The sequence below is a fragment of the Mustela nivalis genome, assembly GCF_964662115.1.
Source record: "Mustela nivalis genome assembly, chromosome: 12".
Lineage (NCBI taxonomy): Eukaryota > Metazoa > Chordata > Mammalia > Carnivora > Mustelidae > Mustela > Mustela nivalis.
This window is the reverse complement of record NC_139031.1, coordinates 90,653,117-90,667,335: the sequence shown is the minus strand read 5'-3', so window position 1 is coordinate 90,667,335 and position 14,219 is coordinate 90,653,117. Positions and strand designations below refer to the sequence as shown.

Sequence of the window (14,219 nt, the reverse complement as noted above, 5' to 3'; positions counted from 1 at the left end):
GAAGGGCAAGGGCCTTGCCTCAACCAGACCTGGGGACTCCGGATGATCAGGTTCCCACGATGGCAAGGTGGCAGCCCTGGGGCGGGTCCTGACAGAGGTGGGGATTCAAGTCAAGGGTCAGGCAGAGTCCTGGGCTCTTACCCACCTTTCCCCACCACTTTCCTTTGTTAACATCCTCGCTTGCCAACCTTGTCCCCTAAGGCTGTTCCTGAAGTCAAGCTGAAGATCCAGCTACTCCACAATCACGAGCCAAAAACCTTCCCCAGGCTCTCCCGCAGAGGCACTGGGCACCTACAAAGCAATCGCCTCACAGGAGATCCAGAACCAGGTGCTGCCAGTGGTTAGAAGACTCAGCATAGGTGAGCCTGGGCCGGGCAGGTTGTCAGGCTTTGGCTCAGATCATGATCTCAGCATCCTGGGATCAAGTCCTACATCAGGCTCCCTGCTCGGCAGTAAGCCTAGTTCTCTCCCTCCCACTCATAAAAATAAAGCACATAGTCCACATAGCAAATGGGGGAAACCTAGCACCCCCTTAATGCCAGCAGACTTACATCCCAATGCAGGCCTCCAGAAGTTAGGATTCCACTTCCTATAGCAGTCCCCACCCCGCTCCAAAGCTCTGGTCCAGCATGAGTCACCTCCTGTTGAAGTCAGTCTGTGGACCCCCAGCCCCCACATACTCTGGGGTCACCTTATGATGGCTATTTCTTGGGTCAGGGGAGCAAACCAACCTGTTGCTGCAAGGACCCCCACCCCCCTCAAACAAGGACAGACAGCTGTGGTTTAGGTTTTATTTCATCATTAACTGAACTCTGAGATCCAGCTAGGCCTGGGGGTAAGGAACCATGGAACCCGCAGAACTGCAGCGAGTGGAGATTCTGGGGTAGTTCGAGCAGGCAGGGGTAGAGGGACGCTCTCCCGAGCTACAGAAGGAATGGTCGGGTAGTTAAGATAAAACACGAGTCAGACTGATCAGATCTGTCCACAGTCAGCAATGGTGATCTTCTTGCTGGTCTTGCCATTCCTGGACCCGAAGCGCTCCATGGCCTCCACGATGTTCATGCCCTCTTTGACCTTGCCAAAGACCACGTGCTTGCCATCCAACCTACAACACGACAGGCGGCATCAGCGCTGGGGCCAGTGACCAAGCAGCTCGCACTGCGCAGGTAAGGGAGCGGGGGCCCCACACCCCAACAGAGTACATCCAAGAACATCAGGAGGGGAGCGCACTCAGCTTTTAGCACCAGCGCCTACCGACCCAACACTGCATCCATTTAGCTGAACAAATGGCAACACCACAGTGACTAGGAATCGGCCTCAGAAGGGGAAAGTTCTCTCAACTGCTGTTAACAATGCTCTGCTCGAAACAGACCCTGAAGCGCACCCCTGTGGCCCAGTGAAGTTAAGCACCTTCAGTCATCATCTCAGGGTCCCAGGGTCCCTGCTCCTCTTCCACCTCTCCAGTACCTCCCCCAGCTTGTGTGTGCTCACAGGCCCTGGAGAGCCAACAAGCACACGCGGACCACAAAAAGCACCGCTCTTCCCTTGTTTGTGAGTGATCTCCACACCCAACACAGGGCCTGAATTTATGATCCTGAGATGAAGCGTTCAGCCCTTCTGCGGAAGTGCCATTCACTCCTCTGCTGAGCACCCCTCTCCCCATTCCGGTGTCTGTCTTTCAAGATTTTATTCATTAGAGATCACAAGTAGGCAGAGATGCGGGGGGGGGGGGGGGGGGTGCCGGGGGTGGGTGGGTGGGTGGGGTGTGTGTGTGTGTGTGTGTGTATAGCAGGCTCCCTACCCAGCAAGGAGCCCGAGGCAGTACCTGATCCCAGGACCCTGAGCCCAAGGCAGACAGACGTTCAACCCACTGAACCACCCAGGCATCCCCAGTATCTTGCCTTCTGTAGCACAGGACGGAATTCTGTAGCTCCCCCACCTTCCCCCACCCCTTTAAATGGAAAACAGAAACAGGGAAGAGAGGGTCTGTCCCCCCTCGGTATTCTTTGCCGTGCCCTGCTCTTACCACTCGGTCTTGGCAGTGCAGATGAAGAACTGGGAGCCGTTCGTGTTGGGTCCAGCATTGGCCATGGACAGGATGCCAGGACCCGTGTGCTTCAGGATGAAGTTCTCATCATCAAACTTCTCCCCGTAGATGGACTTACCACCAGTGCCATTATGGCGTGTGAAGTCCCCACCCTGTAAATAAGAGCAAAACCTGTCACTCCTGGCAGCACGATCGGAAAATGCACCAAAACTTCGAAACTCTACCCTGAAAACACCAGCTCCAGCTGACTCGCAAGGTCAAGTGGGCAGCAGCTCCCACACACGCACCGGCTCGCTCTTCGGGGAGACTCACAGCAGCGCAGCCCGTACCTGGCACATAAATCCCGGGATGATCCTGTGAAAGCAGGAACCTTTGTAACCGAATCCTTTCTCTCCGGTGCTCAGAGCACGGAAGTTCTCTGTCGCGAGAAAACACACACACCCACATGTACACAGACACACCCGCAGGCGCTCAGGGTCGCGACCTGCCGCACGCCAGGGCTCCGCACCAAGAACACTCACCTGCCGTCTTCGGCACCTTGTCTGCGAACAGCTGCAAGAGAACAGAGCGTGGTAAGCGTCCGCGCGCGTCTGCGGCTCGGCAGCCCGTCTCAGGGCCTCCAAACCACGACAAGAAAATGCCTCTTTGGTGATTATCACGAATCCCAAGAACCAACGGCTCCCCCCAGGCGGAGGTCCCGTGGGGTCGGGATGAGCAACACAAAACCCAGACGCGCCAAACTCCGCCACCGGCCAGGAACCCGCGCGAGACTTCCCTGCCCCCAACGTCAGGGGCCTCACACTCCGAACGCGCGCGGCGGCCTCACCCCGTCGGCTCCCGGGGGCCGTCCTGCACCGGGAGTCCCCGCGGGGCGTGGGATCCACTTTACATGTAACTGACGCCGCGTGCCTGCGCTGGGGCTCCCGACGCGCCTGCCAGGAAGCCCCCGCCCCGCGGCGCCCGCCGCAGCTCCACCCGCAGGGGTGCAGGCGCCTCCCGCAAGCCCCGCCCGCCTGATCTTGGGGCGGGGAAGGCTGGGATCTGCCCCCGGAGGCCGCCAGGAAGGGATTCCGCACGTCCCCCAGCAGATGAGCCCCCGGGAGGGGCCGAGGCCGCGCCACGTGCGGAGGGCTGCCGGGCGCGACCCCGTGCGCCGCCCGCAGAGCTGCCGGGGGACCGTTGGGCGGGCGGGGCCGGCGTCGTCGGCGCAAGGCGGGGGCGCCGCACGCTTCCGCCGGGCGGGGCCGGGCCGCTTCCGCAGTGCGCCCCCCTCCCGCACCGCGGTCCCCTAGGCCGCCCCCACGGGGCCCCCGCCGCCCCGCCTGCGGGCGTTGCCTACCCCGAGCGCGCGGCCCGAGCACGTGCGCGCCGCCCGTCCCCCGCCGCCCCGCCTTTGTCCGCCGCCGCCCCTCCCCCGCCGCCCCCGGCCGCCCAAAATGGCCCCTCGTCAGGAAATGGCGCCGCACCGCCCGCGCTCCTCGGGCCGGGGCCGCCCGTCCGCCCGCGCCCCCGCTCGCCGCCGCCCCCCGTTCGCCCGCGCCCGCCCGCCCGCACCCGTGCGGCGCGCCCCGGCCGCCCACCTCGAAGGAGACGCGGCCCAAGGGCTCGCCGTCCACGGCGATGTCGAAGAACACGGTGGGGTTGACCATGGCTGGGCAGCGCGGACGGCTCCGGAGCGGCGGCGTCTGCAAGGCGGCACGAGCTCCGCCGCCGTCCCTTTTATAGCTCGCCGGGCCCCGCCCACGGCCGGTCGCGCGCCCGGACTCTGGCCAATCGCGAGCGCGAGCTGGCCGGAGTGATGGTGCGGCTGGCCTATGAGCGGAGACGGCGCCGGAGGGGCGGGATGGGGGCGCGCGTGCGCGCTGACGGCGCAGGCAGGTTCCCGCCTGCGGGCTCCGTCGCGCCGCTGCGGCGTGGGGACTAGGTCGGGGACGGGGTGCGGGCGTGGGGGGCCGAGGCCCTGCGCGCCGGCGGAGCCCTAGGGAGCGCCGGGCGGGAGGGGGACGGAGGCGACGGCGCGGGCAGGCCTGTGCAGCCCGGCGGCCAGGGCGTGTCCCCATTGCGCAGAGGGGGCAACTGAGGCGAACGCAGGCCTCAAGGTCGCGCCGCCCGCCAAGGTCGCGCGCGGCTGGGGGCGCCGGGTGTTCCCGGGCATTGCCCCCTTCTCCAGCGCACGGGCCGCCGCCCCCGTCTCAGAGGTTACGAAATGCCTCCAAATGCCCCACTTTCCGAAAATACCCTGCAGAGTCCGCTCGAGCTTTCTCCGGGAGGGGGACGTTGACGCGAGGGCCCGGCAGGCGCGTACCTGCAGAGACGCGGCGCGCGTTCTTGCCCCCTTTCGACCTGGGGAGCAGGAGTGAGCCGCGCCCCAGACGGCGTCCACCCCCACGCCCGGGCTCTGACGCGGACGGTGACCCCATCACTCGTGCTGAAGCTGGAAGGGGGTTGTCAGGTCCTCGGAGGCCGCTTAGTTGCAGCAGTCCCGGTGTCCTTTCGTGTGTCGTCCGCCCGGCCCGGGAAGGCGCTCGATGCGCCCAGCCGGGGGCGTCCCGCGCTGTCCCGGCTGCTGCGTGCGGAGCCCGCGTGTGCTGGGCTGGCAGACCCTGCTTCCCGGCCCCGCCACCCCGCGGCCCCCGCTGTCAGCGCTGCAAAGTGGGGCTCCTCCCTGTGAGCAGCTGCTCGGAGTCACCGGCCTGCGAGTGTTCCGAAGCCAGACCTGGAAACCGTCGCCCCCCTCCCGTATCACCTGGGGTTTGGTGACCTTGAGGAAGCTGTGCGTTCCCTTTTGCATGAAACAAAGTGCCCCAGGCCCTCAGCCCTAAACGCGCGGCATGGCTCTCTGGCCTCCACGCTGAGCCCTGTAGCACTTAGGGACCCGTCCTAGGGAAGGGAGGACCCTGCGAATTCAGAAGCGACCTGGCTCACGCTGACATCCCAGTAAAGTCTTGCCTTCTCGTAAACATCCCCGGGGTCAGCACAGTCCCGGAGCTGCCCCTTGGATTCACACCAGCACGCAGTGCGTGCACTCAAGGAGATGAGCGTGCTAGAGGAGCCGGTGGGGCAGGGAGTCCCGAGTTAGCATTATCAGCAGAACCCAACTTCCTAACTGAGTAAAGTATCAGCTGGCCCAGAACTTCAGGAATGCGGGGCTGTCCTGCCTTGTTTGGATGAATCACACTTGAAGCAAACCCGACCGAGACAGCTCCCTGATCCCACTAGCTCCGGGGTGCTCTAAACCCACCAGCACGGCTCTGTAACCTTGTTCCTATAGCATGTTTTGCACAAATGGGTCTCCCAAGATGTCTCTGAGCCACAGAGAACATAATGGGAGAAAAACCAGGTTACTGAAAACATTAAGGAAACAGACCACTCCGGAAGAGGGTGGGTGACTCGACTCGTCTCCTGTGTACCTCTCGCCCAGGGACTGCCGTGGACCGTCTGTCTTCCTGCTGCTGCTGTGACTTCAGAGTCCACAGTCCCAGGGCTTGTCCCAGGCCCCCTTTCCCTGACACTGCCCTGCGTCAGCCATGTCCCCCAAAGCTCCTACTTGCTTTCCTGAGGCCTTGGCTCCCCCAACCGTCTCTCCAGTTCTGCCTTCTCCCATGAACTCCTTCAGATTGCTCCTGAGACACAGTTCTGTGTTCCACTCAGTGATGCTTCTTACACACCCACCACGGTCAGTCTCACCCATTCCCAAGGCTCAGATCACCGGAAGGCTTCTAGGCCAGCCCCTGAGCCTACGGCTCCCTCCAGAGCTGCCATGGATCCCTCTGCCATTCCTCCTCATGGATGAACCACTCGCAGACAGCTCTGCCACCTTCCTCCCCAGGCTGCCGCTGCCGCCTCCTCCACCTCCTCCTCCCTCCCTCCCTGGGCCTTCCCACAGCTACAGCTCCTGCTTGGCCTTTTGCAGCAGCGCCCTGCCTGATTATTGGGCCCCAGTTTTTCCAGGGACTTCCAGAATGATCATTCTCAAATCCTCTGAAATTGTAACTCCCATGCTAAACTACACAGGATAGATGGAAGCAGCCCTTCATGGCCGCGTCTCAGCCGGCCTGTGCTCCGGTTCTGTTGGTGGACGGTCCTCCTGCCAGCTGAGCTTCTCTGCACTGCCCCCCTGGCTTTGCAGGATTCACCCTTTGCCTACACAGGGCCTCCCTGTTCCCCACCTGCAAAGCTCACTTTGTGCTGGGTCCTCCCTGGGACACTTTCCCGAGCTCTCCTGGAGTTGGGTGCCTGAGAACACCCCTCAGAATAGAGCTCAGTAAAGGTGTGTTGAATCAATGCCCAGGTGAGGCCCGCAGTTCCGTGTGCTGAGTGGAAGGGCCCACAAGAGCTGGCTCTGGGTGCGTCTCCCTGGTGGGCTTGTCCACGAGTCCCCCCGACGGCCGGGCCTGGGCCTGTGCCCACGTGGGTGTCAGCTGGCTCTCCCAGCTTTGGAGAGTCAGCCTGCCTGTGGACGTGGTCGAGGGATAGGCAGCTTGCCTCTACTCCCACCCACCTCGACAGGCTGCTGAGAGCCATCAGCACCCTCGCTTTCTTCCCTGACCTGTCTGTCCTCTCCAGGCTGCTGTCTGTCCAGGCCCGACCTACGTGTGTGGCCTGCCTCCTTCCAACCCACCACTCTGAACTCGCTTGCAGGGATAGCTGGCACTGCCACGTCCCAGACTCCTGCCTCACTTTGCCCCTCAAGCTGCTCCCACCCAGGCCCCCCGACCTCTGCTTCACCAGCCCCACACACTTGTGTGCTTTATGGTGGCTGGCATCTGGCCCCGTGAATGAGGCAGGGTCCTCCACTCGGGGCCGCAGGGACCACCCCACAGTTCGATTCAGAGCAGGCCAACAGCAAGGGGGGATGCCCACAACAGTGGCTCCCAGGGGAATTTGTCTAGGCACTGAGGGTCTAGGGCAGAGCCCAGCGCCTATGTGCTGTCAGGGGATCGAGCTGACCGGGAAGTCCGGAGTCAGGGAGCTGTGTGGAAAATGCCATCCCAGCAGGTACCCCTGTCCGCACCCACTCCCTGGGCTGGTGAGCCTGGAAAGGAGACGGAGGTCCTCTGGCTGCCCCGCAGGCATAGACACCACCAGATACTGAGGAGACATTTGCGGACCTGAGGATTGTGTCATGGTTAAGGAGCCTTATTTATTTATTTTTTTAAAGATTTATTTATTTGACAGAGAGAGAAAGTGAGCACTAGCAGGGGTGCTTCAGAGAGAGAGGGAGAAGCAGGTTCCCACTGAGCAGGGAGTCCGCCTGATGTGGGGCTTGATCCCGGGACCTTGGGATCATGACCTGAGTCGAAGGCAGATGCTCCATTGAGCCACCCAGGCGCCCCCTGGTTAACGGTGTTCAGAGAAAGAGAACTGTGAGATGGCATACTGTGCGTCCCCCCGGCCTGTGAGCAAAGGGGTGCAGGCAAGGATGCGTCCCCAAAGGACCTCGTGCCCACTTTTAGGAACTCGCTGTCCCCAACCCCAAACTGCATTTTCAAATGTGTAGTTACAAGTTGATTGAAATTTCCAGTTCAGACCTGCGCATTGAAATCCTGCAAATGTTATGTATTGTGTCTTCACATTTTTAAGACAACTTTACGTTCAGCATATTTAGAAGTTCATCTTATTTAATACTAAGGGAGATTTTCTTTGTTATTTTTGGCCAAATAAGGACTTTAAAAGGAAACCAGATAGATTAAATTTAGAAAGGCTGTTGAAATATTTGAAGGTGTATTTGAACAATTTCAAATCTGCTATACTCACAAGCAGACTAAGATGGTTTGCCAGCTAAAGAGTTATGTGTTTGTTTTTAGATTTATGTTTTTAGAAAGACAAATGTAATAAATTAAGTATCAGCTGGTACAAATAAAATAACACAAGCCTACATGAGAAGCCATAGGGCCCACAAGGCCATGACAGGGGCCCTGGGGACTTGGCTCCTGCCGTCCCCAGGCTGGTCAGCTCAGGGCTCCAGATAGCGCCTCTCCCCCGCTCCATATCTCCCAAGTTCATGTCCCAGTTCATCCGGCTGGGCTGCCGGAAGACCGGGGAAGGGGAGAGAAGGAAATCGCAGGCTGGGAGTGATGCCGCCTATTAGTCCTGTTCCCAGCTTCTCCCGAGCCTCCCAGAGGCGGTCGCCCTCTGTGCAGTAATCCGGTAAACTGGATATTTGGGCCTGGGCACACCACCACCGAGCCCCCTGCATTCTGTTGGTGATGAGGTGGTGAGAGGGCGCTCCGGGGAGATGGACGGCCGGCAGCAGACAAGGGACTGGGCATCCTGAGCCGGCAAGTGGCACAGGGAGGACCAGACCCTCCAGGGCTGGGGGAGGCCCTCCAGTTGCTTCTTCAGCCTCCAGACAGGCTGCGTTTTGGAGGTGGAGCCAGGTGTCTGCTGCGTGGATCCCAGATGGCCCAGGTCACCGGAGGCTACTGGGGTCTGGGGCTTTCCCACAGCCTCCCACCGGGACTCACGAGGTGGGGAATCCCTCCAACAGAGAAGGAGGTACAGTAACCAAACCCAGAGGACTGAGGCCTGAGTCCTTTCAGAGCTCTAGGGAGTGTTCGGTGCCGTTCTTGGGGTCAGTGTGGAGTTCTCCCACCAGTCCTTCGAAGTGGACGCTGGTAATTTCCCCAGGGAGATGAGACTCAGCAAGGCCACACAGCTGGCAGGAGCTAGAGGCGGGTGACACCTGGTCTCTTGGGCCCGGGTCACCTGCTCATTGCCAGCACACCTGGTCCCAGAAGTAAACCAGACAGAGGGCTCTGGTGCCGCACACACAATAGGACATTCGCTGCTTCAGCCGGTGTGGACAGCTCCACCACACGGAGCGCATTCATTTCACGCTGCCACCCCCACCCTCCATCTCCAGAACTTTCCGTCTGTGCCCCGCCAACACGGAGTCCCCACCCCCCCCCACACCCCTGCCCCCTGCTCCGCCCACTGTCCCTTACTGCAGCTTCTGGGATACCTCCTGTAGGTGGGACTATGTCCTTCTGTGACCAGCTCATTTCACGCCACGTCGTGTCCCCAGGGACAAATCAGTGTCGCAGGTGTCCTTCCTTTTTGTGGCTGCGTGATGTCCCATGGCAGGGACACACCCTCTTTTGTTCATCGGTTCACCTGTGGATGCACACTCCGGGTGCTTCCCGCCGCTGGTTGCTGTGAACGTGGCCGAGTCCCTGCTGTTGGTCCTTCTGGGTGCATGACCCCGAGTGGCTCTCACTGGGCCACAGAGTTAACCTAGGTTTCATTCTGTCAGGAACCGCCATGCTGTTTCCTGCCACTGTGGCCTCGTGGCCACAGCCACCAACCCAGGTCCTCCAGGTCCCGCCAGCACCTGCTGTGTCCTGCTTGTTTCTCTGATTTGGTGGCTGTGAGGGGCGAGGTGGTGGTTTTGTTTGGGATTGTCCTCATGGTCACAGACACCGCGCATCCTCTCCGGGGTCGGCCGTCTGTGTCCTCTTCTGAGAAACGTCTGCTCAAGTCCTCCGCCTATTTTTTTCATTGGATTGTTTGCTTGCTCTTTGTTTGTTTGTTTCTTTTTTTAAAGATTTTATTTATTTGAGAGAGAGAATGCGCGCAGGCCAGGGGGAGGGGCAGAGAAGCAGGCTTCCCGCTGAGCGGGGAGCCAGACACCGGACTCGATCCCAGGACCCTGGGATCATGACCTGAGCCGAAGGCAGACGCTTTACCACCTGAGACCCCCAGGTGCCCTGTCGAGGTGTCGGGCTCTGGTCACATTCTGGGTATTAACCCTTTATCAGATGTGCGACTGCGCGAACCGGGACCCCTGCGGTGCGGACTGCGTGTCCTTCCCCTGCCGCCTGTTGGGGCCGTTTGGTTGGTTTTAAAAAGTCAATGACGATCCGTGAGAATTGTATTTGGGAATTACAAATAATACGTAAAAGGCCAACTTTTGAGCAGATTTCTTTAAATAGACATTTTTCAAGCAGTTTCACATGTACAGCAAGACTGGGTGGAAGCTTCAGATGGAGATTTTCCCCCAGGCTCCCCCTGCGCCCACCACTCACGTCCCCACAGCGGGAGGCGCTAGTGACAAGGGATGGGCCGCGCAGATGGGCCATTCTCACCCAGAGCCCGGGGCGCACCTCAGGGCTCCCTGTGGCTGTGGACAAACGCCCTGCCTGTGTCCACCGCAGAGCCCTTTCGGCGCCCCCCAGCCCCTGCTCACCCCCAGCCGATCCTTGCAGTCTCCGGACCTGCCCGTTCTCCAGAAGGTCAGACTTGGGATCCCGCAGGCTGAGCCTCCTCAGACCGGGGCTGTTGCTCAGAGCCGGACTTTGGCATCTCCACGACTTCCCCCCGCTCGCGCTGCTGGGAGTCCCCTGTCTGGACAGGCGGAGGGGCTACCCTCTCGGCCGCCGAAGGATATCACATGCATCCGAGTTTTGCCAACACTGTTTGTCAGCACCTGTGTTTGGGTTCGATGCGGACACAAGTTCTCAGTTGCTTTGGGTAAATACCAAGGAGCCCAGCTGCCGCAGACGTGAAGAGGCTGCGGTTTTGTCCGACACTAATTGCCCTGCAGAGTGGCTGCCCCATCTGGCATTCCCGCTGGCACTGACTGAGAGCTCCTGCGGCTCTGGGGCTTTACTTTTATTATAATCATTATTATTATTTTTAAAGATTTTATTTACTTAACAGAGAGATAGAGAGCACAAGTAGGCAGAGCAGCAGGCAGAGGGAGAACGAGAAGCAGACTCCCCATGGAGCAGGGAGCCTGATGTGGGACTCGATCCCAGGACTCCAGGGTCATGACCCGAGCCGAAGGCAGCTGCTTAACTGACTGAGCCACACAGGCACCCACTTTTATTAATATTTTTTATTAATAAAGTAGGCAGAGAGAGATGGGGGAAGCAGGCTCCCCACTGAGCAGAGAGCCCTTTGCGGGACTCGATCACAGGACCCCAGAATCACGACCTGAGCTGAAGGCAGACACTCAACTGACTGAGCCACCCAGGCGCCCCTATTTTTATTTTTACTTTTTTTTGCCATGAGAGGGTGTTTACTGTACAGAAGCAGGCTTTCCTGGTCGCAAGGAGCTCTGGGGGACCATGACTCTGGCAGCTGAGCTCCATGAGTGGCACTGTGGGCTCGTCTTACTTTGGGCTCCCGGTGGGGGGGGGGGATGGGTCAAGGACCCAGAGGCAGATGGCTACCGGCCACCCCCCGGCCACCCACTGGCCAGTGACAGGGGAAGCTGGAAAAGCAGGCTGGTGGAGGGCCAGAAAGCAGGATCTCAGGCCCTGGTTTGGCTTTGCGACAGGTCACCTCATGAGGCTGGCGGGCTCCCGCTGTGTGGGTGCCACTGACCTCAGCACATGAGGAGAGTGCCCCAGAGTCAGTGCTCAGGAAGGAGAGGCAGCACCATTCTGCCTGCTCCCACCGGGGTCCCTCCACTGGAAGGTGGCCCTTGGGTGTGGAGCCTGTCCCCTGCTCAGCGAGTCCCGCCAAAGAGCAGGGCCACTCCTTGCGGAGCGGACAGGAGGTACCCTGCTCGGGGTCTCCAAGAGTGGGCTGGGGGGCCTGTGCTGGGAGCCAGTCCTCATCTCAGCAGATGCTTGCCAGACACCTGCTGACCATCCCACTGCGACCTTGCAGGGCACAGGTGCTCAGCCGGCAACAGGGTAGGCTGGGAGTGTGGGGGGAGGTGCAGATGGGGGCGCCCGTGAGGGTGCTGGGTGCTCAGCAACCCCTGCATGCGGACCGCAGGCAGCCCGCTCCTACTTGCCCCTGTCTGCCCAGGTTAATCTCTTGGACAAACGTGTTGGCTTTGGGATAAATCAGGACACAAAAGAGGTCTGTTCCCACGGAGCTCACAGTCTCATAGGAAAGGTGGGTAGCAATGCTCATCTGACCCAGAATGTAGTCAAGCTCTAGACGTCCCTTTTAGGGGACAGGGGACAGAACACACAGGGGTGAAGGAGAAAGTGACCCTTGGACTTGCTTCGAGGCAACTTGCCTGAATCGTTCGGAAAATTGGTGTAAGGGGAAAACGGCAAGGACTCTCCCACGTTAAGAGTGTAGAGACATAACGACCAGCCCCAAGTGTGACCTGGACTGCATCTGGGGTTGGATGCAGTTACAGGAGGTGCTGGGAAGCCAGGCCGGGAGGGAGCACGGCGTGGAACGCGGCTCCCCTGCCCCGGTAAGGAGGGTGCTCCCATAAGGGAACGTTTTTGCTTTTCCAAGATGCGCGCTGAGCAGCTCATCTGCATCGGACTTTCCCAACTCAGCGGCCACTAAACCCGCAGGGGCATAAAAAATGCAGCCGCGTGGTAAGACGGAAGGAGCAGGCCAGACTGGCAAAATGTCAGCCATCCTCAACCCAGGGCTTATGCGGGTGCTCCCTGTGCTATGTGCAAAGGCTCAAGTGTTTTTTTTTGCTTTGTTTTGTTTTTTGTTTTTTTAGATTTTCTTTATTTATTTGACAGACAGAGGTCACAAGTAGGCAGAGAGGCAGGCAGAGAGGAAGGGAAGCAGGCTCCCCGCTGATCGGAGAGCCAGATGTGGGGCTCGATCCCAGGACCCTGGGATCATGATCTGGGCTGAAGGCAGAGGCTTTAACCCACTGAGCCACCCAGGCGCCCCAAGGCTCAAGTGTTTTTAAATAAAATACCAGAAAATGATCACTACTGAGCTGTGATTGATTAGCTGTGATGGGGATCAGGGAGGCAGCCATGGGGTGGAGGGGAGCAGCAGCAGAGGGCTCCCCGCGGCAGGGGCGAGTCAGCCAAAGCCTGCAGTGGGTAGGATGTGGAGGACCCTGGAAAACCCTACGGGTGGCCAGTGTGGCAGGTGCAGGGCCGGAGAGTGGTCAGGTGGGTCGTGGGCAGGGTGGAGAATGATCCTAAGGCCAACCCACACCTGCCCCCTTCTGGTACCTGTTCCCTGTGTTGGGAAGCACTCCTGACCCCACTCTGGCCGCGGGCCCCTTAGCTGCCACCAGAGAGTGTGGTTGGGGCCTTCCGGTGGCATCAGTAAGAGCAGGGCTCAGAGGCTCTGGTCTCTGCTCCGTAGCAACAGCCGCTCTAGACAGCAAGGCTCTCCAAGGGGACGGGCCTATCACTCTGGAGCTGTGTCTGCCCATGTCCAGCCTTCTCCAAGGCCCTCGGTGTCCCTTTCAGGATGGCTGTCTTGAATTCTTCCCCCCCCAGTAAGTGGCCTGTGGGCACTTGCAGCCTGAGCTGAGGCAAGCGGACACGGGAAGGGTTTGAGCAGGAGGCAGGGAGCTCGGAGGGGCATCCACAAATCCCACCCCCCCGCCACAGCATCACAGCCAGTGGTGTAGCCAATGGCTAAAGGTGGGGTGCAGCCCTGTGGCTCCACTGACGAGTTCAAGACCACGTGAAGCCAGTCCCTGGTGGCAGAGGCAGAGGTGGCTGCAGGGGATGGGGATGGGCACGTGACATCACGGAGCCTAGTGCCCTTGGCATCGGGGCGATTCACTGATCCTCAGCTCAAACAGATTGGGCGAGTGACTGATGACCCCTGACTAAGAAGGCATCTGTAGTCCCAGGACCCTGAAACATCTTGGTCCTGTCCAGAATCCACCACCTGATGGTCCTGATGGGTCCCTGTGATCAGCCCAACTTGGGAGGTGACCAGGTGAGGATGCCAGTGGGGAGGGGCCATGGGGACAGGGACATTGATTGCCCCAACATCTGGTAGCATCTGGTCCTGGGCTAGGGTCTCTACCCTCTTCTTTGTGCTGTCCACTGCTTCTCGGGCTGGTGCTCTGTGCTCTCACGGTCGCGGGGACGTGTCTGACTGCTGGCAGCTCACGGGGGACCCCCTTCTTGTCCCTCTGACAGCTGCTCCAGCCCCACTTCTGACCTGAGTCACTTTGTCAAACCGAAGTTTCGCTTGCCTGGATTCGCTGCTACATTTCTGGTCTCACACCTGTCATGTCTTCATTCCTTCTGCTGTTTTGCCTCGTGTGTTTTTTTCTAGTTCCTTCCAGTGGGCAGTGAGGTAAAGTGAACTCCTGGACTGCAGACGCTCACAGCTGTCCCATGTCGTCGTGACACTGCGCTCGCAGCACCTCTGAAGGTGGGCGCGCCGCTGCGTCTCAGGATGGCTCCTGATTTCACCTGCGATTCCTTCTCCCACCCCCAGGCTGTCCAGTGCTTAACTTTACCACCTGTTACTGTTC

At 59.8% G+C, this 14,219-nt stretch overlaps 1 protein-coding gene across 1 annotated transcript; it reads right to left on the bottom strand.

Moving 5' to 3' along the window:
* Positions 1 to 777: 777 nt before the first annotated feature.
* On the bottom strand, positions 778 to 3,828 carry PPIA (peptidylprolyl isomerase A). The gene is made up of 5 exons (XM_082692140.1): positions 3,628 to 3,828; positions 2,569 to 2,599; positions 2,377 to 2,465; positions 2,027 to 2,199; positions 778 to 1,105 (listed from the first exon to the last, which is right to left on the bottom strand). Exons 1-5 carry the CDS (start codon positions 3,694 to 3,696, stop codon positions 973 to 975), a joined length of 495 nt encoding a protein of 164 aa, XP_082548266.1. The 5' UTR covers positions 3,697 to 3,828; the 3' UTR covers positions 778 to 972.
* Positions 3,829 to 14,219: the final 10,391 nt, after the last annotated feature.

Excerpts from the sequence above, each read along its gene's own strand:
- PPIA (XM_082692140.1), bottom strand. The coding sequence starts at position 3,696 with ATGGTCAACCCCACCGTGTTCTTCGACATCGCCGTGGACGGCGAGCCC. Across the intron at positions 2,600-3,627 it reads TGGGCCGCGTCTCCTTCGAG|CTGTTCGCAGACAAGGTGCC; the intron begins GTGGGCGGCCGG and ends GTTCTCTTGCAG. Across the intron at positions 2,466-2,568 it reads CAAGGTGCCGAAGACGGCAG|AGAACTTCCGTGCTCTGAGC; the intron begins GTGAGTGTTCTT and ends TTCTCGCGACAG.